General features: G+C 45.2%; 1 protein-coding gene across 1 annotated transcript in view; it reads right to left on the reverse strand.

The window, feature by feature from the left end:
- PARVA (parvin alpha) overlaps window positions 1-25,142 on the reverse strand; it is a 166,501-nt gene that overhangs the window by 62,625 nt on the left and 78,734 nt on the right. Inside the window, exons 2-4 of the mRNA XM_055317680.1 lie at window positions 4,687-4,776; window positions 4,535-4,605; window positions 2,196-2,298 (exon numbers count right to left, since the gene is read on the reverse strand). Coding sequence (XP_055173655.1) covers window positions 2,196-2,298; window positions 4,535-4,605; window positions 4,687-4,776 — 264 coding nt within the window. The remainder of the gene's footprint in view (window positions 1-2,195; window positions 2,299-4,534; window positions 4,606-4,686; window positions 4,777-25,142) is intronic.

Below are 25,142 nucleotides of genomic sequence, written 5' to 3' on the forward strand. Positions count from 1 at the left end.
AAAGAGGAAGATAGCAAAACAGCCAGAGGGGGAGTCGAGGTTAGAGGGTCCCCAAACTATCTCCAGACTGACTCTTCCCAGGAGCTCCTGAGGCATATTTTTACCAGCAAACTGGTTCTCTCCAGCTGGCTAGCCTGCCTATATAGCTTTTTAATATGTGTGCCCAGCCATCGACCTACAAAGGGTCTAAACTTAAGTTGACAAAAAGCATCATCACCTTTTCAACAGGAAGGCTGGGCTCTGAAATAATCGAATGTGACTGCTCTGTGCCTGACTCGGGGCCACACGGACGCGATGTTGGGCGGTTCTGGAACCATTCACAGCAGCGAGATTACCTCATGACCATGTTCCATCACTCCATGGCCACGTTCCACCCTTGCCTTGAAAGCCCCACACAGAGCATCTCGAGACACTTTCAGATCCCAACCAGAAATCTGTGGGGGGAGTTAAAAGCCGCAGTCGCAGAAGGAGATGCTCAGTTGAGGCTCACGGCTTTTCCACACGGACGTGTGCCAAAGCCTTTTCCTCTCTGTGTTCAATTGCGTTTACAAGCCTTTAAATATTAAACACCCACTAATATTGATGTTTGGGTACCAAATCAGTTTAGCTTCCTGGAAATTACTAGAATTTATATCATTCATTCATTTAATACACATTGATTAAGTGCCAGGCAATATGTGCAGGCAAACTGGAGAAGCCTGGATAAATGAGTATGGGGTGGTGTTCCTGCCCTCGAGAAGCCCACAGACATTTACCTAATAACACGACAAGGGTATTCATAAAAATAATAAAGTCAGGGCGCCTGGGTGGCTCAGAGCATGATCCTGGGGTCCTGGGATCGAGTCCTGCATCAGGCTCCCCACAGGGAGCCTACTTCTCCCTCTGCCTGTGTCTCTGCATCTCTCACTCTGTCTCTCATGAATGAATGAATAAAATCTTTAAAAAAAATAAAGCTAGTACTAATGAAAATCATGAAAGATATTGATGGGACACTAACTGTGTGTCAGGCACGATACTCCGCACCTTACATTACAAAAACCACACGTGTGAAGGTGTCTGGATCTGAGGCTGAGAAGACAGCTGGTAGTGGTTGCGGATGTGTCTGAATGTGGTGCCATGGGGCCTGCCTGGGTCCCCCTAGTAGGGGAGGGCAAGAACTGGCAAGACTAGACTTGAGTCTGGAGGAGGCTCCTCTGCTGGTGCCGTGCGAGTGGGCTGGGGCCAGGGAGAGGGGAGGCAAAGAGGCGAGGTCGGAAGCTGTTTCAGTAGTGCCGGCAAGGGAAGGTGGCAGGGAGACAATGGGTGCAAGAAGAAATACACCCTGGAGGCCTCCCACCTCTCTGGAGGTGGCAAGAAAGAGGGAGAAGGTTCTATTAACTCAGAGGTCAAGGAGTATCTTGGGAAAAGTAGATGAGCTTTGTGTGAGGTGCACACAGCTGAGTGGACAGCTAGGAATGAAAGTCTAGAATCTGGAGCAGAGGTTTGGGATGAGAGAAAATGGGGAGCAGTTGAGGAAAGTCCAAATTAATTCAGGTTGAATTTGGCCTTTCAACACCGAGATCACCCCTGAATTCGCCTTTCTTTCCCCGGAGGCCTTATATTTTTCATGGGAACACTGAATGGACACACACTTTCCCAGACATAACACACCTAGACACGCAGAGGCTGAACATCACAGAGGCACAGGCTCCCACATACTTGCACCTGACCTAGAGAGGGTACACAGAGGAACCCATACACACAGGTCCACGGATCACAGAAGTACACATCCATGAACACAAACACACACTCATACACACACATGCCCACAGGTGACAGGTATACAAACATAACTTACCCCCCCACACACACACATAAATATACCTACAGAGGCCACAAGTACACAACTTTCTGGAGAGGGTAAGGTATGTTTTCCAGTATCCACTGGAGTCTTTTCATCTCCCCAGCTGATGGCCTTAGACTGCTAGGAGCAACAGCCCCATGTGGTCATTGAACTCCCTCTGCCATTCATTCGTGTAAAACAGATTCCAGAAGGACACCTCTACGCCCCACTGGTGTGCATCCCACACTCTACACATCTACAGTCCATTGCACGCGAGCTGCTGTAAACTGAGAACAAGCCCCTAACTGGGAGTCGGTGAGCCATCGACCTGCAGGCCAAAGATCTCCACCGCAACACTCAACCCCCTTCTCACCAAAGAGCTTCTGCAGGACTTGTCCGTCATATAAATCTTCAGCCAGGTCTTTGACAATGATTCTTTCTCCGACAAGCACGTCATTAATCCAGTCAATTAATACCTACCAGGGAGAGAGACCGAATAAGAGAAAAGTCATGCGTATTTTCTTATAGATTAGCTTTCTTATCCTGGACAGTTAAAATCTAAATGAGCTTCCGATTTGGAAAGCAGAACTGGCCCCTGTGATTCAGTATGTGGTCACAACATGGTGTGAGCCCTGGGGACCCTGTTCTTTTTCTGGTGCAAGAGCTTCCAGTGCTGGTGACACCTGTTAACAGCATCCCTGTTAATATCTTGTGGCCCCTTACCATCCCTTACCCCAATGGCAAGCTACATTCATGTGGTGTTTGGGGTAAGGGATGTACCAGGCAACGGTATGGAGTTCTATAAACTGGGGTTAGTTACCCACTAACTGATTTGTGTAGCTCTGTCATCTAGGAGGCTCTGTGCATGTACCTCCACAATCTATGAATCTAAGTCAGGCCAGTTTCTGCTCTGAGCCTCTGATTGCCCACCTCCAAAATGGAGGAGGAAGATACTTCCCAGCTCAGCAGAAAAGAATTACGTATGGCAAAGGCCAAATGATTGGTGGAGGTACATCTTATGAATGAATAAAGCTCTCCCCCATCATGACACTCAGCCAGGTGGTTACCGTCACCCCCATGCTCAGGAGGGGAGATCACGCACAGAAGTGAACATATTTGCCAAGGTCACATCGTGGATCATGGACAGACACAGGAACCAAACTCTCCATCCCCCTCTAAGAGACTGATCTCCTGGCCCCAAGCTACCTGTCCGTGGGGCCAGTGTGGTCTCCTCTCTCATGTCTCTCTTAGCGGCTGCCATTACCTGAGCACCCTCTGCACCAAGCACCGAGCGGAGCCATTCCATGGGGCATCTCATAGAGTTAATCTGCACATTACCTCTGAGAGGGATGGATCATTCGCTTCATTTTTTCAGATAAGGAAACTGTAGCTGGTCCAAGTCCATTGCTCTCTGTTTTAAATTTTTTCAGCTCATTTGCTTATTATATTATTTATATACAGTAAAATTAACTGATATTAAAGATACGGTTTGGTGAGTTTTGGTCCTTTATGTAACCACCACAACCAAGATACAGAGCAATTCCCTCAGCATAAGAAGGTTCCTCTGGGATCTTTGGGCTCTGTCCCCTCCCCTGAGGACAGGCCTCAGGCAACTACCCACAATTTTGGAATAGTTGCCTGAGGAGTCACACGGAACATCACCTTTTGCTTTGATTCCTTTGAGTATAAACAGATTCCCTTTATAACAGGGGCAGTAGCTGGGCTGGGTTCCCACACCTGGGTGGAGCCTGGAGCCTTCACAGTACATTGTTCTACATTGTTCTACTGTCCATAGGATCTTCCCTCCCTACCCTTACTCTCCCTCCCTCCCTCCAGCCATCTATCCCCACCCATCCAGCATTTAGGAATAGCTGCTTCATGTCACATTCTGTGCTGGATCCTGGGGGTACAATGGTAAAAAAAGAGTCTCCTGAGCACCTCACCATTTAGTGAAGGAGATAAAAGGGTTTGAGTAGTGGTGACCAGTCATCAGACTCTAATAGGGACAGCTAGAGAGGCAGCTAGAGCATGAGACCCCAAATACCACCACCCTCAGGAGCATGGGCCTCAACCTTCAGTTGGTAGGAATCTATACACAGGGTTTGAGTAGGAAAATGATGGATCCGGTTCACATTTTGAATGAACCACTCTGGCATCCAGTGCCTTTCTGTCTTGTTTTGAGGGCAGCTTGGAGAAGCTGAAGAAGAAAAACAGAGGATGAGGAATCCAAAGGGGGATGGCATGGACATTTTGCAGGGGATGAGTACCCGCCAGCCCCTGTGGCAGGCACAACGTACACTACTTCATTTAATCTCATCTACTTCTGCTTGAATTCCATCTCCTCTCCTCAGCTGTGACCAAACACAAACCACTGGCTTTTCTAAGACTCATTTGCCTCATCAGTAAGTGGGGAGGATACGAAGTCCCACTTGCAGGATGCCTTCGAGGTTCCCTGAGAAAAGCAGTGGGAAGACTGAACTTTAAGATCCGGCACATGTGAGCTCATCTGTGCTCACTTCTTCGGCGCTTGTGACCAACACCATTTGTGGGGCAGCGCCCATGTCCCATCTTTGCTAAATTTGAGATGTCCACCTGCGGGACCATGACTGCCCGGGACTCCCAGTTCACTTGGCAGTGGCTTCGGTGCAGGCCACCCAGAGCAGGGGCTCTACAGATGCTGGTTGAACCTGGGGCAGGCTAATTTCTTCTTACCTTCATCAGTTCTTGCAGTTTGGGGTCACTGCGGGAGTTTGGGTCCACCATCGTCCGCACTTCATTCTCCTCTTTAAAAGAAAAAGGCAGTCAGTGGGGGTGGCTCCGCTGGAAGGCATGAGGCTAAGCCAGAGAACAAGAGACCCAGTTACCCAGCATGGTGTCCTCCGGGTCCAGCTCGAAGGGGATCGGGCTGAGGGGCAGGTTGATGGCGTTCATGCCTTCCTCCTGAAGCTCTGATACTGCAGGGAGAACAGAGGCAGGGTCACACTGTGCCCATGGATGACAAGCGTATTGGAGATTGCCATTCCTGAAACCACTGAGTTTACGTGTGACAGCTGTTACTCAGCCTGTAGGAGATTCCCTGCCTCTCCCTGTGAAGAGGACGGAGCAGGCCCCTTCATGGCCCCTCTTCCAACTATCACCTCACTCTCTTCTCTGGGGGACACAGAGGGGCCGCTGCTTGTTCCCAGACATGAGCTCAGGATAAACACCTGCCCTCTCAGATCCCTGCCTGCCCCTCCCCTTCCAGGGCTTGCTGTCCGGTGCATGTTGGGTGCCTAATAACCACTGGGGTGAACAAGGTCACCAAAGCCAAGGCTACATTTCCATTGTAGCCATTGCCATCCTTGGAGCAACCCTCCTCCGCCTTCTCTCCTTGTTTGGCTTCCCTGAGTATTTTTCTGATGAGGATAATCTCTTCTCACTCCACCCCACCCCAGCCTGCTGTTCTCGAGAATGCCTCAGTCCAGCCTCTTTCTGGGCTCCGGTCCTGTCCTTCAGCCCTAATGAGTCGGGGGCCTCCCCTTGTAGGTCCACTTCCTCAACTGAACGTCAAGAGCTCCACTGGCCGGCCAGCGAGTCCTTTCACTGTTTTCAAATCCTAGAAATCTACCATTCCACTTTCCTCAAAGAAAAAACAAAAAGAGGTCAATGGCCACTAAAGACTTCCAGCCCGCTCCCCTCTATGTGCTCCCTCCCGCCCCCCGGAAATGAAGCCTTAGTGAAAAACAAATCCCTACCACAAAACCACTGTGTGACGGGCACTTGCTGGGCACTGACCTTGGATCACCTCCCTCTAAAATCAGTGACTGAAATCTCCTCACCTCCATTCACTTCCAGTTTGGATAATTACTTTTCACCAATTAAGCACAGAAAGACCATTTTTTTCTGAAGGCACTGGTCACCAAGGGCTCTCAAAGAGCTAATATGGCAGCAGCCATCAACCTTAATAGAAGCAATGTCCCATCTTTCCAATTTTATTTATTTATTTTTTTATGGACTCTGGCCTCCTCGACTGCCAGCATATACTTGCAAGAACTCTTGAGCCCAAGGCAGCCACTTACAAAGAGTCCTTTCATATTAGCAAACTCACTGATGTTTGCAGTTGGACTGGGAACGAGATTGCCTAACAAAGAGAGTGAAACACACTCTACCCTAAAGAGACACAACTTGCATTATGAAGCTGGTATTTAGTCCCGTCGCTGTGGGCTCTTGACATTCACATGGGATATCAGCCAGTCACGGTCTTGAATCTGCAAATTCACAGACACCCACCACTCTCTGCCATTCTCCCCATGAAGCATGGCTGAAAAATAAAAGCCACACCTTCAAGGCTGAAATGATTCTAATAAGCAGAGGGTCGCATTTGCTTTCTAGTGGAAAACAATGGACTCCTGTGGTTGCATTAGACTCCTACAATTTCTTCCACGATTCCTCTTCAGACTAGCAGTCTGCTTTCTTTTCCAGGCTGTTTCTCCCAAAGCGGCAAGATTTCCACCCCAGAACAAGCACTGCTGTGCAAGCACTGGGCAGTGGAGGTATGTCACTCTTAAATGGGGGTGCGAGGCTGGGTGTACTGGCTGGTAAAGATGCCAGCTCCTGCCCAGATCCTTCTCTACTGACAGTCCACCTCCGGTCTGCATTATCAGTACAGTAGCCTCCAGACGCATGAGGCTATGCACATTTAAATGAATTAAAAATTCGGTTTCTCAGTTGTACCAACCACACTGCAAGTGTTCACTGACCCACAGGTGGCTCGTGGCTACCAGGCTGGACACCACAGATGTAATGCTGTCCATCATTACCAGAAACTCAATTGGATGGTGTTGTCCTGGTTGAGTCCATATACCCAAAGGCTGATGATGTCCACATTTAAATCTCTAGACTCGGCCTGACCCTGAGCTCCAGGCTTACCTGATGTCTCCTTGTTTGTCCTTTAATAGAGACCTCAAATGTATACATCCGAAACATAATGATTGTCAACACCCTCACCCCCACCATAACATCACTTAAAACAAGACTGTCATTCCCCGGTTCTTCTCTTCTTCAGGAAATGGCACCACCATTTATATAATGGTTTAAGCCAAAATCCAAAAAAACCACCCTTAACTTCTTCTTCCTCATGTTTTGCATCTAATACATTGTCAAGTTTTGCGGGCTCCACCTCTAAACCAGGATCCAGTGCCAACCACTTCTCACCATCTTCACCACCACATCCTGGGTCAGGCCACCATTATCTTTCACCTGGACAACCAGAATCACCTTCTAACCAGTCTACTGCTTTCCGATGCATCTTCCCCACCCCTGTCTCCTTCCCACTGCAGAGTCAGGATGATCTAGAAGGATGTAAATAGCATCATACATTCTTCTGCTTTAGGCTCTCCTTAGCTTCCCATTACAATCAGAATAAAGCTTCAACTCCTCACACCTACAAGGCCTTCTGATTAGCCCCCTGCTCGCTCCCATGTTATATTTTCTTCAGAACACTCATCACAATCTGAAATAACAATTTTTTAAAAGATTTTATTTATTTATTCACAAGAGACACAGAGAGAGGCAGAGACACAGGCAGAGGGAGGAGAAGCAGGCTCCAAGCAGAGCCCGATGCAGGGCTTAATTCCGGAACTCCAAGATCACGTCCTGAGTCGAAGGCAGGCGCTCAACTGCTGAGCCACCCAGGCATCCCTGAAATAACTATTAATCATATGTCTGTTGTCTATTCCCCCGTGCCAGAAAATAAACTGTAGGAAGACTGGCACTTTTTCTATTTTGTTCACTATTAGATCCCCAAAGAGGAGCTCTGTGACCTCAGTCAAGTTCATTAACTTCTTATACCTCAGTTTTCCCAACTGCAAAATGGGAGTGATAATATTACCTTACCTCCTAGGGTTGGTGAGGTTAAATGAGTTAATATATATTAAGCACTTAGAAGAGTGCTGGGTACTTGGTAAGAATTGTGTAAATATATTATGTGGGGCACCTGAGTGGCTCAGTCAGTTGAATTTCTGAATCGAAATTTGGGCTCAGGGCACGATCTCAGTTATGAGATCATGCCCTCAGTTATGCTCCCTGTGTCAGCAGGGAGTCTGCCTCTCTCTCTCTCTCTCTCTCTCTCTCTCTCTCTCTCTCCTCTTCTTCCTCCTCTTCTGCCTCTCCCCACTGCTCACATGCACTAAAACAAATATCTCTTTAAAAAATTAAAAAACTATTTGTTGAGTAAATGAATAACCCAAACCGTTAAGACCACCGTTCAACTATACAGGTTATGAATTGAGCCAGAGTCTGCCAAAGCAGTGCAGAGGATGTAAAGAAAGATTCCAGCTTGTTCTTGGAAGGGGGGCGGGGGATAAATTTTGGCCTGACCCTGTGTGCACATGTGTGTGCTTATACTTTGTAAGCAGAGAAAAGCCGCATCTGTTCCAAGACTGTTGTGCATGCGGCCAGAGCCAATTTGCGACTATGGAGATATTTACACCTCTAAAATGTGACTTGAAATGTAATATTTGCAGCAAGGCCTCCTAAAGGTGGGTCTGAACAGGATCTTTTTTATGTGTACATCATTGTTAAAATGTTTTCAGATGAAAAACCCCCAGTCAGAAACACTCCCCTCTACCCTGCCTCTTTAATTCACTCACAGAGACATAACAAACCCTAGAAGAAAGGCTGAGATATGTTTGCAATTGGAAATGTGTTTTTTTTTTTTTTTTCAGGAAATGATTTGGTACAGGAACATCATTCCCATCCCATTAACTGCTGACTCTGAGCCAACTGTTTGTAAAAGTGAATATGCAAACTGCCCAGTTCGGGCCTGGCCCCCGCCCCATGGGGCCGCATTAGTGGCCACTTTCCCAAAACAGCCCGCCTGCTTTGGAGGCTTCATTTCTATTAAACCCAAGCAGGACCCAGCAGAAGCCCCACGCCAATCCCTGTGCTCTGAAAGAGAAAAGAGCTGCAATTGAATTTTCTCGGCACAGAATAGGAATATGATGTTTATCCCTTGAACCTCCACTAACAATCTAAAACTAGGTCTGAATGTGCAGCCCTTGGTGTCTCGCAGTGCCATTAGTCATAACTTAATAAACAGATTAAATGCCCAGCTGAAGGTCGAGCTCGGGAAAGCAGGGTGATTGCCTCAACTCCTGCCTGAAGTGCTTGCCATCAGAAAGGGGGCTTTGGCTTTTCCGGGAAATGCAGGCTGACTCTGGGTCCAGCTGCGCCACAGAGAAAGTACAAGGATGGGCTTTGGAGTTGAAAAGAGATGGATTTGAATCCAACTTCTATTTTTATCAGCGGTGGGACCTTAAGGAAGCAATTTAACCTCCCTGAAACTCAGTCTAAAACAGTTCTCTACAAAACAATGTTGTAGCTGACACTGCTGGCTTCCTAACTAATATTTATTTTACTCTTTTTTCCTGCTCAAAGACCCTTCAGTTTGTTTCGGTGTACACTTCTCCCTCCTAAGTTCGAGGGGAGATCCTGATTGGTTTAAGCTAATCATGATCATCCTAATTCCCTTGGTAGTGACTGAATCAAGCACTGCCCTGTGATACAATGAGCTGTGAGAGAAAATTTCTAGAAGCCTCTAATAGTTTTCCTTCATTTTAAAGGAAGGCCCAAAGAAGAAAAGGTATCTTTTTCCTTCTCATCATTATTATGTCGGGATGCTATGCCTGGGTTTGCTGCAGCCATTTTGTGGTCATGAGGTGAGCTAGCCCAAATCCAAAGAAGAAACTAATATGCTAGGATTGGTAGAGAAAAAAACAGGGGTTCTTGTTGATACTGTTGGGCCACCATCCCTGGAACCACTCCAGCTTTATGTGTCCTGTTATAAGAGATATAATCAGCTCCCTTATTTTTTTAAAAAAGATTTTATTTATTCATGAAAGACATAGAGGCAGAGATACAGGCAGGGGGAGAAGCAGACTCCATGCAGGGAGCCTCACGTGGAACTCGATCCCGGGACTCCAGGATCATGCCCTGGGCCAAAGGCAGGTGCTAAACTGCTGAGCCACCCAGGGATCCCTCCCTTATTGTTTAAGCTAGTGGAGTTGGCATATTCTGGGGCTTAGAGCTCAAACACCCTAATTAATACACAGGACACCAGGATTATAAAGTTGATAGATGAATAGCATAGGTCTACAACGAATGATAATTTTCTTTTCCTTTTTTCCATGAGAAATGGAATAGCTGCAGGCATCTCTTATACTTCAGAATACATACAGGGATCCAAAGAATACCACAGGGACAAAAAGAATGGAGAGAAGGACAGACAGAGGTTTCGCAAATTACAAAAGGGTCCATTTATGCAAAGCCAGTAATTTCATTCATTCAACTAGTAAACATCACTAGGCACCTCTTCTGAAGCTGACCTCATGCCAGCATTGGGAATATAGGCCTGGGAAATAGACAGGGATCTGCCTCACTCTGCTCACAGATGGTGGGAGGGGCAGACATATAAACACAACATTCAGGATGCTGCACAGAGAGAGAACCATGTGAGCTCCTACAGGGCTGTGGGACTTCAGGCAGAACAGAGGTAGCTCTGGATGCAAGACTGGGGAGGATTTGAGATGGACTTTGAAAACTATAGATTTTTCTCTGATACAAGTGTAAAAAAAATACCATCAAGGTGAGTAAAAACAGGGTAGGTGTTGAGAGTGATGATTATGCCTGAGCACTGGGAATGCAGGTGGGAAGGGAGGGCTACGGACGGAGGAGCAAATAGGTAGGTGTGGTCCAGAGGGTCAGGGGTCATGAATTCATCTGTTCCTCAGCACTCCCTGGACCATGCTCCCTGTGTCTACAAGACAAAACAACCACCAAACCAAACTAAACATACCAAGGGAAGGCAAGAGAATAGCTAGGACGTTCTTTCCCCTTCAGTGCAAGTGGGCACCAGTGAGATATTTGGGCTGCTCTAGATCCATATCAAGACTCTGATGATTAATCTCTGGTCCTTCTGAAAGCTACTCCCCTAATTCCTAAATGGACCAAGGGCCCCCACAGACGTTCTGGGCAGCAAGAGACAACTCACTTGACAATGATCTGGTCAGTAAACCCCTACAGTTTTTGTCTATGTGAAGAATCAACCTGAAAGAACATCAATCAAAAAATTACACCTAACATCATACTTAATGGTGTGGATCTGAATGCTTTCCTCCTAAGACTGGGAACAAGGCAGAGATGTCTCCTCTCACCATGACTATTCAAAACCATACTAAAAATCCTAGTTAGTGCCATAACACAAGAAAAGGAAATAGGGGCACCTGGGTGCCTCAGTGAGTGAGCATCTGCCTTTGGCTCAGGTCGTGATCCCAGGGTCCTGGGATCGAGTCCCACATCAGGCTCCCTGTAGGGAGCCTGCTTCTCCCTCTGCCTATGTCTCTCTGTGTCTCTCATGAATAAATAAAATCTTTTTAAAAAAAGAAATAAAAGGTATAGAAATTGGGAACAAAGAAATAAAACTGTCTTTGCAGATGACATGGTTATCTGTGTAGAAAATGCCAACTAATTGACCAAAATAGAACAAAAAACTCCAAACTCCTAGAACTAATAAGCAATTATAGCAAGGTTAGAGATACAAGGTAAAAAAAAATATACATGTCCTTTGCCTTCCTATATGCCAGCAATGAATGATTGGAATTTGAAATTAAAAACACAATATTATTTATAGTAACACCCCAAAATGCAATTCTTAGATACAAATCTAACAAAATACATACAGAATGGATATGCAGAAAATGATAAGATTCGATGTAAAAAAAATCAAAGAAGATTTAGGTAAATGAAGTATTCATGAATTATAAAACTTGATTTTGTTGAGGTGTCAATTCTTCCCAACTTCCTCCGTAGATTAAATACAATCCCACTCAAAATCACAGCATGCTATTTTGTGGTTATACAATAGCCTGATTCTCAAGCTTACAAGTAAGACAAAAGACCCACAGTACCCAGCACAATACTGAAGAAAACTGACAAAGTTGGAGGACTGACCCTACCAAACCTTAAGACTTACTATAAAACTACAGTAATTAATACAGTTTGACATTGGCAAAAGAGTATACTGGAACAGAATTGAGAACCCAGAAACAGATTCACACACACACAAATATTCAACTCATCTTTGACAAGGGAGCAAAGGTGATTCAATGCAGAATGGATAGTCTTATCAACGTATGGTATGAGAACAACTGGGCATCCACATGTAAAAAGTGAATCTAGATATAAGCCACACATTTTCTACAAAATTGAACTCAAAATGATCACAGGCCTAAGAATAAGACACAATACTAAAAAATTTCTATAAAAAATAGAGAAAAACCCATGTGACGCAGGGTTTGGCAGTGACTTTTAACATACAACACAAAAGGACAATCCATGAAAGAAAAATGGATAGGCCAGATTTCACTAAAATTTTGACTTTTTGCAAAAGGTATTAAGTGAATAAAAAAACAAGTCATAGACTGAGAGAAAATATTTGCAAAACATAGATTGGATAAAAGATTTATATGCAAAACATCAAAAAAACTTTAAAAATGGACTAAGAAAACAAATCAAAATGGGAAGCTCTAAACAGACGTCACCAAAGAAGATGTAGAGATGGCAAAAAAGAACATGAAGAAAGGTTCAACATCATTTGTCATTATGGAATGACAAAACAATGAGATACCACCACATTTATTAGCATGATTAAAATCCCCCAAACTTGATAATACCAAATGCTGGCAAAGATGTGAAGCCACATCCAAGAACTCTCATTCATTGCTGGTGGGAATGCCAAATAATATAGCCATCTTGGAAGACCACGTGATAGTTTCTTACAAAGCTATAGTTTTATCATATAATCCAGCAACTGGTATTCCTCGTATTCACTTGATTTGAAAACATATACTCACACAAAACCCTGCATGTGAATGTTTATAGCGGTTTTATTCATAATTGCCAAAAACTTGAAGCAACCAAGGCATACTTCAATAGGCAAATAGATCAACTGTGATATATCCACATGGTGAAATATTATTCAGTGATTTTTAAAAATGAGCAATAAAGCCATGAAGAGACATGAAGAACTTGAAATACATGATTCCTAAGAGACTACTCTGAAAAGGCAACACAATGTATGATTCCAATGATATGACATTCAGTAAAGGTAGTGAAAAGATCAGTGGTTGCCAGGGGTTTGGGGGCAGGTCTGAATAGGCAAAGTACTGAAAATTTTTAAGAAGGTGAAACTATGATACTATAATGATAGATACATGATTTATGCATTTGTCAAGCCCGCAGAACTTTTATAGCATGGGGAGCAAACCTCAAGGTAAGCAAATTAAAAAAATCATTTAGGAGGTTGGGGGCTCCAAGCATGGGACGCAGACTGTGATGATAGAACCCAACAGTATTACAAACGTATGAGACCATCTCACTGAAGGGGGTTAGCGGGACGGTGCTGACCTAAGTATTATTGGAAATGAGTGGTGTCTCTGAAATCAAAGTTAGAAGGAACTGAACATTAGCATGTAGTCTAGTTGATAGTTATTTCTCATAGGGGTGGAGGTCAACAATTCTGATACTGCCAAACATGCACACTGGTATCGAACAATTAAGGAAACGGATGGTAGATGGTAGGAGCCAAGTTTCTCACCATTGGAGTGGGAGGGGGAGACAAGCAGGGAAAAAGGTGAAGATGATCTACATGGTAATGGATTAGAGGTGGAGATATCAGTAAACCCTCTTGATTAGCTTAATATAGAAACAGATGGTTATATATGGAAATATTGCGAGGCAGGAGTACAGATGAGCCTGAACCGCACAGGTTTGAACTGCATGACTCCACTTTTATGCATTTTGTTTTTGAGTTGACAGCAAAAGCCACAAGGCATTTATTTACAAGGGCTCACCCCAGTCTTTACCAAATCAAAGGCAGCTGGTAAAGAGGCTGCACCTGCTGCTCTCTGAATAGCTGGAGAGGCTCCCCAAGGCTGTCAGAAACCCCTACGTGCCCTAGATCTGGGCAGGGCTGTAGCTCACCCATATGCCAGCACCCAGGGCTGGCAGGTAGGAGGCTGGGCTGAAGAGGAGGAACGTGCTCAGAGGGCAGGAATGGCACTGTGCTTGGATCCCCATACCCGTTGCATCCCTGCACTGAATCATTCAGGCTTCAGGGCTGTACTGGGTTGGCCACAGACCTCAGACACTCTTGGGCTGGGTAGGGACCCCTCTTCTGTGGCAGTGCCCCAGCCCCTTGGCCTCCTGAGGGCTGGTGTACGCAGAGGTAGCCACAGCTGCCAATGGTCACAGGCCAGGTATACCTCCAGGCAGATGGAGTGGAGTGGCTATACTGTGCCTCCAGGCTGCTGTCACACCCCACAGGTGTGCCTAGTGACTGCCACTGCTGAGCTGAGGCCACTAGACTATAAAACATCGCCATCTCGGAGCCAGGCCCACTATCATCTCCTTGTCCCTGTCCCAGCCCAGCCTGGTACATCTATATATGGATTTTTTTCCCAATAAATATACCTAGAGTACTGTAAATGTATTTTCCTTATGATATTCTTAATAACATTTTCAATTTTCAATCTTACTTAAGAATATAGTATATAATACATATAGATATATGTTAATTGACTATGTTATTCTTATGGCTTCCAGTCAACAGTAGGCTATTAGTAGTTAAGTTCTGGGGGGGAGTCAAAAGTTATATACAGATGTTTTTGACTGTGAGGGGGTCAGTGCCCTTAACCCCCTACACTGTTCAAGGGTCAACTATACATACTTGGGTTAGTTTTTTACTCTATTAGCTGAGAAGTCCTAAAAGTAATGGCCCTCAAGTAGCAATGAACATATATACCTAGCATCTTGGTTTCTAGTATGATTCTCCAATAAAAGGAACCAGAGCTTTTTGGAAAGATGGTGAATTCTAGGCCTGGAAAGGGAATCTGCAAAATGAGTCTGGAACCAGAAAGGAAAGAAGCTAGAACACAATCTGAGCAACAAAATAAATAAATATTGGATTATAACCAAAAGCACAAAACCAATATCCATGAGTCCATACTGATATCAACGACTGAATTAGTAAATGATGAAGAGGAGAGAAATCTCCTTTGTAGAATTCCACATAATTTACATAGATTCTGTGACCTCAGGGAAGGGGAGCATAATCCTTTGCCTCTTAAATGTGGGCCTTCCTTCCAAAGAGTACAATATGGAAAGGAGGGAAAGAGCAACTTTCTACAGTGTAGAAACTTGACAAACACTAGCTAAGCCAGGTGATCAAGGTCAACCTCATAGTCATAACTCATGGCATTTGAGGTGAAGTGGTGAAAATGGCATTTACCTCAGTGTTCTTCCTTTCCAAACCCAGGAGCCTAGACTAATCAGGAGATTTCAGTAGATGGGCATCCTAAAATATGCTTGATCAGTACTCCTCAAAACTGCAAGGTCATCAAAAACAAGTTTAAGAAACAGTCACAGCCAAGAGAAACCTAAGGAGGTACGATAACTAAATGTAATGTGGTGTCCTAGATGGGGTCCTGGATCAGCAAAGGACGTTAGATAAAAACTAAGGAAATCTGAATAAATCCTATGCTTTAGTTAATAAGATACTAGTTCATGAATTTTAAATGTACCTCCTAATATAAGATGTTAATAAGGGGGGAAACTGCATGTCGGTTATAGGGGAATTCTTTGTACTACCTTTGTAATTTTTCTGTAAATCTAAAATTCCTGCAAAAATAATCTATAAAAAAAATCAACCCGAATTTGCTATTATTCCAACTAAATATAGTGATTCCTGGGGGAGGAAATCCATGATTTTATGGGACACACAAGTTTCCTTTATCACCATGGAGACAGTGGTAATTTACCCAATAGTAGTTGAGCCCTACGGAATCATTTGTACAGGAGGCAAAGCGCAAGGACCACTTCAAAGCCCTACAAGTGCGAAATGTGCTCATTCCCAAGTGGGAACCGAAGTTCCCAGGAGGAAAGCACATAGTTTATGTGTTTGTTTCCAGGGCTGAGATGAGAAGACCAAGCTTCCTCATAACTTAAGGATGCCTGGCAAGGTCATTTCTGCTTTCCCACTAGGACAATCATCACTGAAAGTCCACTGGTCTCATTAATGATTTTAATGATTGTCTCTGCAATTGCTCTGGAAATTGTTTTTCCATGGTCCCTGATGGGGGTTTTTACACCACGGGCTTTTGTATTAGTTTTCCATTGCTGTGGTAACAAATAACAGATAATCGGTGGCTTGAAACAACACAGACTTATCCTTACAGTTCTGTAGGTTGTAAGTCCTACATGGGTCTCTCTTGGCTAAAATAAGGTGTTGGGAGGGCTGTGCTCGCTCCTTTCTGAAGACTCTAGGGGATAGTCTATTTTCTTGCCTTCTTGAGGTTCCCGAGGCTACTTGCATCCTTTGGCTTGTGGCCCCCTTTCTCCATTTTCAAAGCCAGCAGTGGGGTTGGGGGCCATGTCCTTCTCATGCTGCATTACTGAGCTGCTGCTTCTGCTGCTTCTCCTACTTTTAAGTACCCTGTGATTACACCAGGCTTATCTGGACAGTCTGGGACAATCTCCCTATATTGGGTTGATTAGCAACCAAAATTTCACCTTTGCCATGTAAGGTAACATATTCACAGATTCGGCTACAGTCGTCTTTAAGGGGACCATTACTCTGCCTGCCACGACATTCTTGGTTAAGGGGCAGGTTCTGTTCTTAATACTCACCCTTGGGTACAACATATGGGTTCACTTTTCCTCCTTGTGAGATTGCCAAAAGAAAATGCAAAATTCCAAACCTTTCCATCCCAGCCCTTAAACTAGAGGAGTTTTATTACTTTTAACTAAAAGGATACTTGTTTCAGCAGCTATAATATAAAGCATCAGGGAAACATGGGAGCCAGCCCATGGTGGCCTCAGCAGACTGTCAGGGTCTCAACACACTCCCCTCTACTTGACAAGTGATTTAGTCACCAGGGTCTGAAATCCGGCCCTTGGAGCATAGCCAGAAAAAGGAACTTAGAGGCTGGTGTTGTGATGGGGGCTGACAGGGAGATCTACAGTCTTTACGAGTCTTATAGTTTCCACCAGAGTCTTTGTTTTGGTCAGTTTTATAGTCTCTGCAGAATTGGAAGGCTGCCAAGCAAATGGCCCCTGGACATTTATTCATTGTTCAGCCAAGCACGTGATTCAGCTGCCCTCCAATTACTAGTAAACAAGGAGGGAGATGGATGCACCATTGGCTGGCTTTGGGCAGTCAAAGCAATCTGAACCGAAACATTGGTGAAGGCCTCAAGTAAGTCATGGGAATTTAAACACCACACAGGCACAGAGGGTCCAGGGGAACAATATGTCATTGTTGTTTGTCTTTTGCCATGCTATGTCCTGTTATTGCTTTATATTGAGAACCAGAACCATTTCCTTGGTCTTAAAGGAGACCTACTCAAGCAGAAGACGGTATGGATGTGCCAGCCTGAGAGTTGATAAAGAATAACTCTAAGCAGTTGTGCGTGTGTGTACTCCTGTGTGCATCCATATACCTAAGCACTTACAACAACCTTGGGGGAGACCACAGAACTTGATCTGGAATATGGCCTAATCATACATGGTTCCATGGTACAACAAGCAACCCGGGACAACCAGGATGGAATTGGCACTCCTGTCTCTTTCATTCCTAAACTTATATGGGCATCTCTGGTGCCAGGGGTTGAGCCAGAAGCTATGAATACAGAGATAAACAATGACTTCTCTTCTAAGGTCAGTAGGTTCCTGAAGGACAGTTACCTTTGGTGGTACTTAGAGCCCAGCACAGGGCCAGGCACACAAGAAGCATTCAAGCAATGCTGGGAGGATGCTTTAGCTGGGGTCCAGAGGGGAAAGACACACAAACTGCAATGCAATATGATTAAGGCCCCCTGCTGTGGTTCTGAACCAAGTCCTGAGGGCAGAGTGCCCTTCCAGAGTGGAGGGAGCACCAGAGGAGTGTGTGGGGAGACGCAGGAGAGGGCAAGAGAGGCCCAGGATGCACTTTGGCCTCTGCGCCTCACTTGCTTCCATCTTTGTGTGTCACCTGAGTGAAGTTTCCTGTCCTCATCTCATTCTCTGTGGGTCTTAGACCTTCATGTCAGTATCTTTCTTATTTTTGAATCCTGAACAGCCAGTCATTTATTTTTGCAGTGTCCCAATGCTGCTTAAAAAGTACCACATCGACTACTGGTTCACTTGAATTCCCAAGTGGTGGCCTCCGTGGAAATAAGCTCTGGGTGTGGCCAGCAAGTGAACATGGCATAATTGTGTCCTGACTGGCTCAGTTCTCTAGTGGACTAATCCTGGATTTGTCTGCAGGTTTATCCTGAAGGAGCATAGCATGGGAACTCTCTCTCAAATGAACAATGATGATGATCATAAGAGAAAGCACACAGTTGCACTGGACTTCCTTTGTACATGTGTGGAAGTGTGGCACTTTTTTTTTTTGAAGCATATTAACGCATTTAATCTTCCCAACAATCCGATGAGTAAGTACGATTATTATCCCCATTATCCAGATGAGGAAAATGCGACCCAGAGAAGTAATATAACCTGACCAAGACCACAGAGTGAGAAAGTGAGACTCAGTGGGTCCTGGGCCAGCTGGCTGTAGCGTTCACACTACACTATAGGTTGTCTCAATTTTACGTAATGGCTTTTTTTTTTTTTTAATGAAAACATCTAGAACATGGTCACTTCTGCATTCCCACGTAGAGCTAGGAAAAAGTTTCGTGGTGGATCATTTTGCATATGTTAAGTCCTACAGTTTGGTCACTCTATGGAGGCTCAGCCTCTCTGAAAACAGATTCAAAACGAGGTGATATTTGAGCAGGATTTTTGTTCTGTTTTAAATAATGGGTTGATTTATTTCTAGCTATAAAAGAGAAACAGGCTCATTTAAGTGAACTTTGCAAATATAAAACAACAAAGAGAGAAAATAGTCCTACTGCTTGGAGATAAACTCTGTTAACACGTTATATATTTTTACCAGTTTTTCTCTGTTTTACACACACACACACACACACACACAGTGCACATCACTCTATAGCGTTTTATCATAGCATATAATCTCATTACCTTTCCTTATGCCATCAGAAATATCACTTTAAAAAGGGTTCTCAATTTCTATCGAAGGTACACAACGAACGTTACTTAACCATTCCGTAACTGTTGGACACTTAGGTGCTTTCCAGTTGGGGGGGGGGGAGGCAGCTGAGTCGGGAAGGTTGAGTCATCCCTCAGCTATGATGGATGAGTGGGTCTCTGTCGGCGGGACGAGCGACTGCAGAATGGGGTGCCCTTGGGGAACTAGATGTGAGGCCAAGTGAGTCAAGCCACAAGCTATTCTCCATCTTTCATGGGTAAGGAAGCTAAAGTCCAGAGTTTAAGAGACTTGCCTGACAAGTTTCCTAGAAACTGATTTGAACAGTTAGTCACCCCCTTTCCCCAATGTCTTAGTTGGGAGTCTCTTGAAAGCAGGAGGGAACCCCAGATAAAGGGGGTGAGGGGCAAAGAGTGATACAGAGACCTAGGAGTGAGGGGTGCCCATGCTGCTGAGCCTCTCACCCATGGGCAACTGAGCCCTGGCCCCCATGCAGACTTTTGGAGAGACCTGGAGGCTGTCTCCAGGAGACCTCCCTGCAGGTGAAGCTCCCCACAGGGTGCTAGCTTTCTACACCTCCAGGCTATGCTGGGTGCTGGCCGAGGGCCTTCAGAAGCCACAGCCCTCAGACAGAAAAGTGGAGGTGCCAGATAGTGGTGGGCTCTGCTGCTTGTGCCAAACAGTCCGTCACAGCCAGGCTGAAACAAAAGGGGGCCGAGGGTTGAGATGTGCCTCACAAGGTCTCCAGCTGTGCTCACCCAGGGAACAGGGGGCCAGGGTTCCCTCCCTTCCCCTCAGGAGGGAAATCCTCGGAGATGGCAGGGAGGGAGTTGAGAGACTATATTTTTAGGAACAAATCTGGGAGGAGAACACACCCTTCTTCTCCAAGGAAGAAGCAAACAAGAACGACGAGGCTGCAGAATCCTGTTCTTCGTATTAGGATCCTGAGCCAGTGCCATTCACCATAAATGTTTCCAGAGTCCCGACTCCACTGTGCCCAGGCCAAGATTCAGAAATGAGCAGGATGTGAGTCCTGCCCCTGCCCTCACTCAGATCTACTCTGCTAGGTGAGCAGGCTGCTTCCATCAGGGCAGGACTCCATGCTGGGGACACTTCTGGGAGGCAGAGATGTAACCTGTGCTCATCTCCTGCCCCAGGCCAGGCCAGGCCCTGTGCATGGTTCGTCCTCTACAACCCTCTGGAGAAGAGATGCCTCCTTCCTGGGGACAAAGCCGCAGTTTTGAAGTCATTCTTCATCACACCCTTAGGATCTTTCATCATCACACGCTTAGGGTGCCAGGGAAGTCTATGATGCCCTCACCTGATGGAAGGGAGACTCAGTAAAAGTGCTCATTCCCTTCCCTCCATCCCCAAACACTGATTGAGCACCTGATGTACACACTATTCTAGGAAAGAATGAACCCTTGCCTCAGGGGCTATGATCATGTGTACCCAGAGTCTCTGTGGGCCAAGAGCCAACAGAGGCATGGCTCCAGGTGACAGGGGAGTGCCAGGAGGGATCAGAGAGGGCTTCATGACGACGGTGGTGCCAGACCCTTTTGTGGACAGATCTCCATTCTTCTTTCCATATCACTTACCACCATTTATAATCACACTTCTGTGTGCATATCTGTAGAACACCTGTCTCTTCCATTCTCCTGAGTGCTTCGAGAGGACTGAGGCCTTGCCCACCACCGTGCTGCCAGCACCCGCTACACAATTAGTGCTTAATGCGTGTTTACTGAATGAATGACCAGTGTGGCAATGCTGGCCCCTGAGAAGTCTGCCCTTCCAAAAGAGTCGCAGAGCCAAATAAACCTCTTTAGAATCTTCTACTTCAGAGCCAGACATTCATACTGGGTAGGTCCAGGCTTGAAGAAGAGAAGGTAAGAAGAGGGACACGCAAGGGAGGGAACGGAGAGGGTATGTATGTGTCAGTTCCAAGTGTGGGGGTCCGAGACATTTAGTGCGAGGTATTTTTGCTTTACATTGACTCCTCTTCAGCATCAATGACTAAGTCCCTGCCCAAGCTGGAAATCCGAGACCATCACACCAGAAGTGGCAAAATGCTGCTTGGTCGTTGTGTATCACAAGGACCATTGTGACTTCCTGGTTTTTTGGTGGTGATCCCCCCCCCCCGACCCCCGCCGCAAACCAACAATCCATGTTGACAGCAAATCTGTACAGAAAACCTATTAAAACTCTGTTGTAAATCAGAGTTGCTTTAACTGTCTGTCTGCGATTCTGCTAATTGCACACCAGACACTTCCACGGTAGCTTCCTTTTGTGCAACCCTCCCATATGATTCAATTCTACTGATAATTATTGAGACTTGACTATGTGCAAGGTAATGTATTAGGAGCTTCCTTCCAGTGCATCTTCTGGGCCCATGGCACAATTTAACTTGTGGACAAAATAAAGATGCAGGACTGAAGTATAGAGTGAAAGAGGCCATAAGAAATTGTCAAGACCATTTAAGAGAAGATAACATTATACCCATGTGACCAAGAGTGAGATAGCAGGTACCACCCACTCTTTCATCTGTTGAAATATGCATTCACCAGCATTGCCAGCAACTCTTCCTGGGCCAGGCACTGTGCCGGGCCCTAAGCTCAAAGGGATGAATAAAATCCAGCCCCAGAGTATAGCATCGCACTCTGTGGGTACCACAGGAGTATGACTTATCTGGAAGTACAAATTAGGAAGGGCTTGTCAAAGGAGATGTTTTATTTTCTTCTTCAAGGGGGTAGAGTAGGTGAAGAGGGTGGAAGGCATATCAAAGAGCTGGAAACAGGAGAACAAGCACGTTTTCAGGAAGATTGTTGGAGAGTAATATGTCTGTGGGGTATTAGAGAGGTAAGCCAAGGGCCAGAACATACAAAATGTAGAGTGAATACTGAAGACAATGGGGTACCACCCAAGGGTAAGAAAAGCAGAGTTTTGCAAGTTTGCAGGCTGGCTGTAGAAAGTTCCCAAGTGGGTCTATCTAAGCACAAGTCTTCCTGGGATGTACTGCCCTCAGGCAGTCTAAGCTGGCCTGGGCTCTGGAGAAAGATAGACCTTGGTTCAGCTCCAGCTCTCTTATTTGACTTTCCTTCCCCTCTAAAATAGAAACCATAACACTTAGCTCACAGGTTTGTGATGAAGCTTTGATGCCCAGCATTGCAGGACATGCCTTTGTGCACGTTCAGTGCCTCCTTAACCTCTTCCCAGTGTGTGCTGGCAACGTGTATAAGCATGGGAGGGGACGGCTCAGGGATGAGCTGGGAAAATAGGAATGACTTTGGCAGGAGCTCAGAAACAAAGTTGGAGGAGATTTTAAGAAGTTACAATCTATCCCCTCATCCTGGGTTTCAAACAGTTGAAGAAGAGACAGCACAGTGAAGGAGGGAATACAAAGAGGCCCATGAGTGCTTTCCAGTGCAGGAAGATGCTTTGGAGCAAGTGGCATAGTGAAGGTGCCCCAGCACGCTGGAGAAGAAACATCTCCAGGGTGTCATGGAGCCTGGAAGGTGGACGCTTAGGAAAGGGGAGGGCTCTCTGGTCATGGCAGTAGGGGTGACAGCCATGACGGCCCTCATGGGCAGCAATGCTGCTGATAGCAGTGACTGTGGGTTGGATGAATCTCAGAGGTGGAAAAAAATAGTGCTCAATACCCATAGCATCTGCATTATGGCCTATAAATAATAGTACCATTTCCCCCTAGAGGAATCAGGGCTCCCTGGAGAGATGGTTGATTCTAGATATGAGGCAGAAAATACGCAAGATGAGTCTGGAGTGTCTTATTGCCAGAAGCCAATAAGCTATGAATTTCCACTAGGTAGGATCCTATCAAAGAGGCTTCTGTTGGCTAAAAGCAGAAAAAATGAAGCGCCAATAAGAATAACAAGGGCAATAGATCCAAATGCACCAAATATATTTAAATCTGTGAGTTAATAATAATAATACTAGAAAAAACAAAACTCAACACGACACCTCTCCAATCACCTCTGGAGGAAGTTAGGGAACCCACTCATTTTGAAAACTGGTAAATAACGGGAAAAAAATCTAAAATTAAATCATGATAGGATAAACTAGAATTTCTTAGAATGAGTGAATTAGAGTGTAACCATTTGGAAACCCCTAAGGAATTAATGTATCTGGGCAATAATGGCCAATAGCTCCCCACAAATTAGACACAGCCAGATGTAATGTCTCCCCTGCCCCCGACCCCCAGAGATACAGACCATCATCAGTCCTAGATCTACCCACCAACATTCAGGAAATGCAGTGGTTAGAGGAACATGTTAACTGCCACCATGAAGATGCAACTGGCAGGATCCAGTCTGTGGGCAACTCCATAGGTTTCTTCAACACCAAGGAATAAAAGACATAAGACAGTATCACCCAATCACAATGCATGGGACTCATTTCACTTGATTCCAACAAACTGTAAGTATAATTAAAAAAACAATCAAGAAGATGGGACCGGATGGCTGAGGATGCTAAGGAATTATTAAATTCTCATCTACATGTAATATAATTGTGTTTTTAAAAAGAATCTTCATCTTTAAGAGCTACAAATGAGATATGTGTACTGAAATGATCTCTCTGGGATTTACTGCAAAGGAGTCTTCAGTGGTTGAGCATCTGCCTTTGGCTGAGGGCATGATCCTGGGGTCCTGGGATCGAGTCCTGCATCAGGCTCCCCGCGGGGAGCCTGCTTCTCTCTCTGCCTGTGTCTCTGCCTCTCCCTCTCTGTTTCTCATGAATAAATAAATAAAATCTTTAAAAACAAAACAAAACACAAAGGAATCTTCTGGTGGGTGCTGAGGGTCAGATGGGAGGTAAACACGAAACACGGTTGACCATGGACTAATCATTGTTTGAGCAGGTAATGGGTTCTCTGGGGTGTGCTACACTATTCCTTCTCCTTTTGGGCATGTATCTTAAGTTCTTGTTTTTGTTTTTGTCATCCTACTTAAGAACTAGATTCTGGGTGTGGAGAGCAGAAGGAAACCACAGACTTTTTTTTTTTTTTTTTTTTGGTAAAATAAAGAGGCAGATAAGGGCTAACAACTGAGAAGAAGGTCAGTCTAGAAAAAATGCAACTAATGTTAAGATAAGCAGAGATTAATATTCTTAATATATAATGACTTTTAAAAATTATTTATTTATTCATGAGAGACACAGACAGAGAGAGAGAGGGAGAAGCAGGCTCCTCGCAGGGAACCCAGTGTGGGACTTGACCCCTGATTCCAGGACCACCTCCTGAGTCGAAGGCAGATGTTCAACCACTGAGCCACCCAGGTGTCCCTATAAAGACTTCATTATAAAAATCTATAATAACAGTCTATCAAAGCCCCCAAGGAAAGTTCAATTACATTAAGTGGCGATTTATATGGAGAAAAAAATATAAATATCTAGTAAATATTGGGGAAAATAATCACCCCCCTGGGTTTGCGTGGAGAAATGAGGCAACAACAGAACACCTGTCAGGGCCTCCCAGGACCCCCTTCACAGCTTCCTTCCTTCTGTGTCTACTCCCCCCACAACCTCAACCAATGAAAAGGCCAACATCAACTCTTCTTAGGACCCCAGGGGTCAGCTGTAACCTCCAGATCCCTCAAGACCTCCTTTCCCCGCAGAGCTATTTTCTCTGGCAGAGCTATTTTCTCTGGCTGTGACCGTCAACATAACTGCTTCCCAGCAGGTACAAATGAGTGACTTTGGGGTGGATACATCCATCAGTTGGAGGTGGGCTGCCAATCTGTGATGAAAGAAGCCCAGCGAGGAGCCACATCTCCCCTATCAGTCTTCAGGGGAACTGAGAAGGCTCACTCACCATGACCATCCCTCGGGTCCCCATGTGGCCAAAAGGTGCTCATCATCACTCTTTTGACTCCTTTATTAATTGTGGTCTTCTCAGAACCTGGATTGAGGAGACAAACTGATAGAACCCTTAACCTGTCAAAATCCATGAAGAGGCATTTCAGCCCAGCCATAAACCCAAACGTGTGAATGGTCAAACCACGTTAAATCTGGGTGGAAACAGAGTGGAAAGTCTTGCCAAGAACTTGCATGCACATCAATCAAACCCATTTCAGTCCCCATCTTAATAGATTTATCCCAAACTATTTGGGGAATTGGAAAGGCCCATTAGGCATTATCGATTATGAGCTCGTCAAGTAAGATCTTTGTCCTATTCATATTACTGTC

This window comes from Nyctereutes procyonoides, unplaced genomic scaffold (assembly GCF_905146905.1).
Source record: "Nyctereutes procyonoides isolate TBG_1078 unplaced genomic scaffold, NYPRO_anot_genome, whole genome shotgun sequence".
NCBI lineage: Eukaryota > Metazoa > Chordata > Mammalia > Carnivora > Canidae > Nyctereutes > Nyctereutes procyonoides.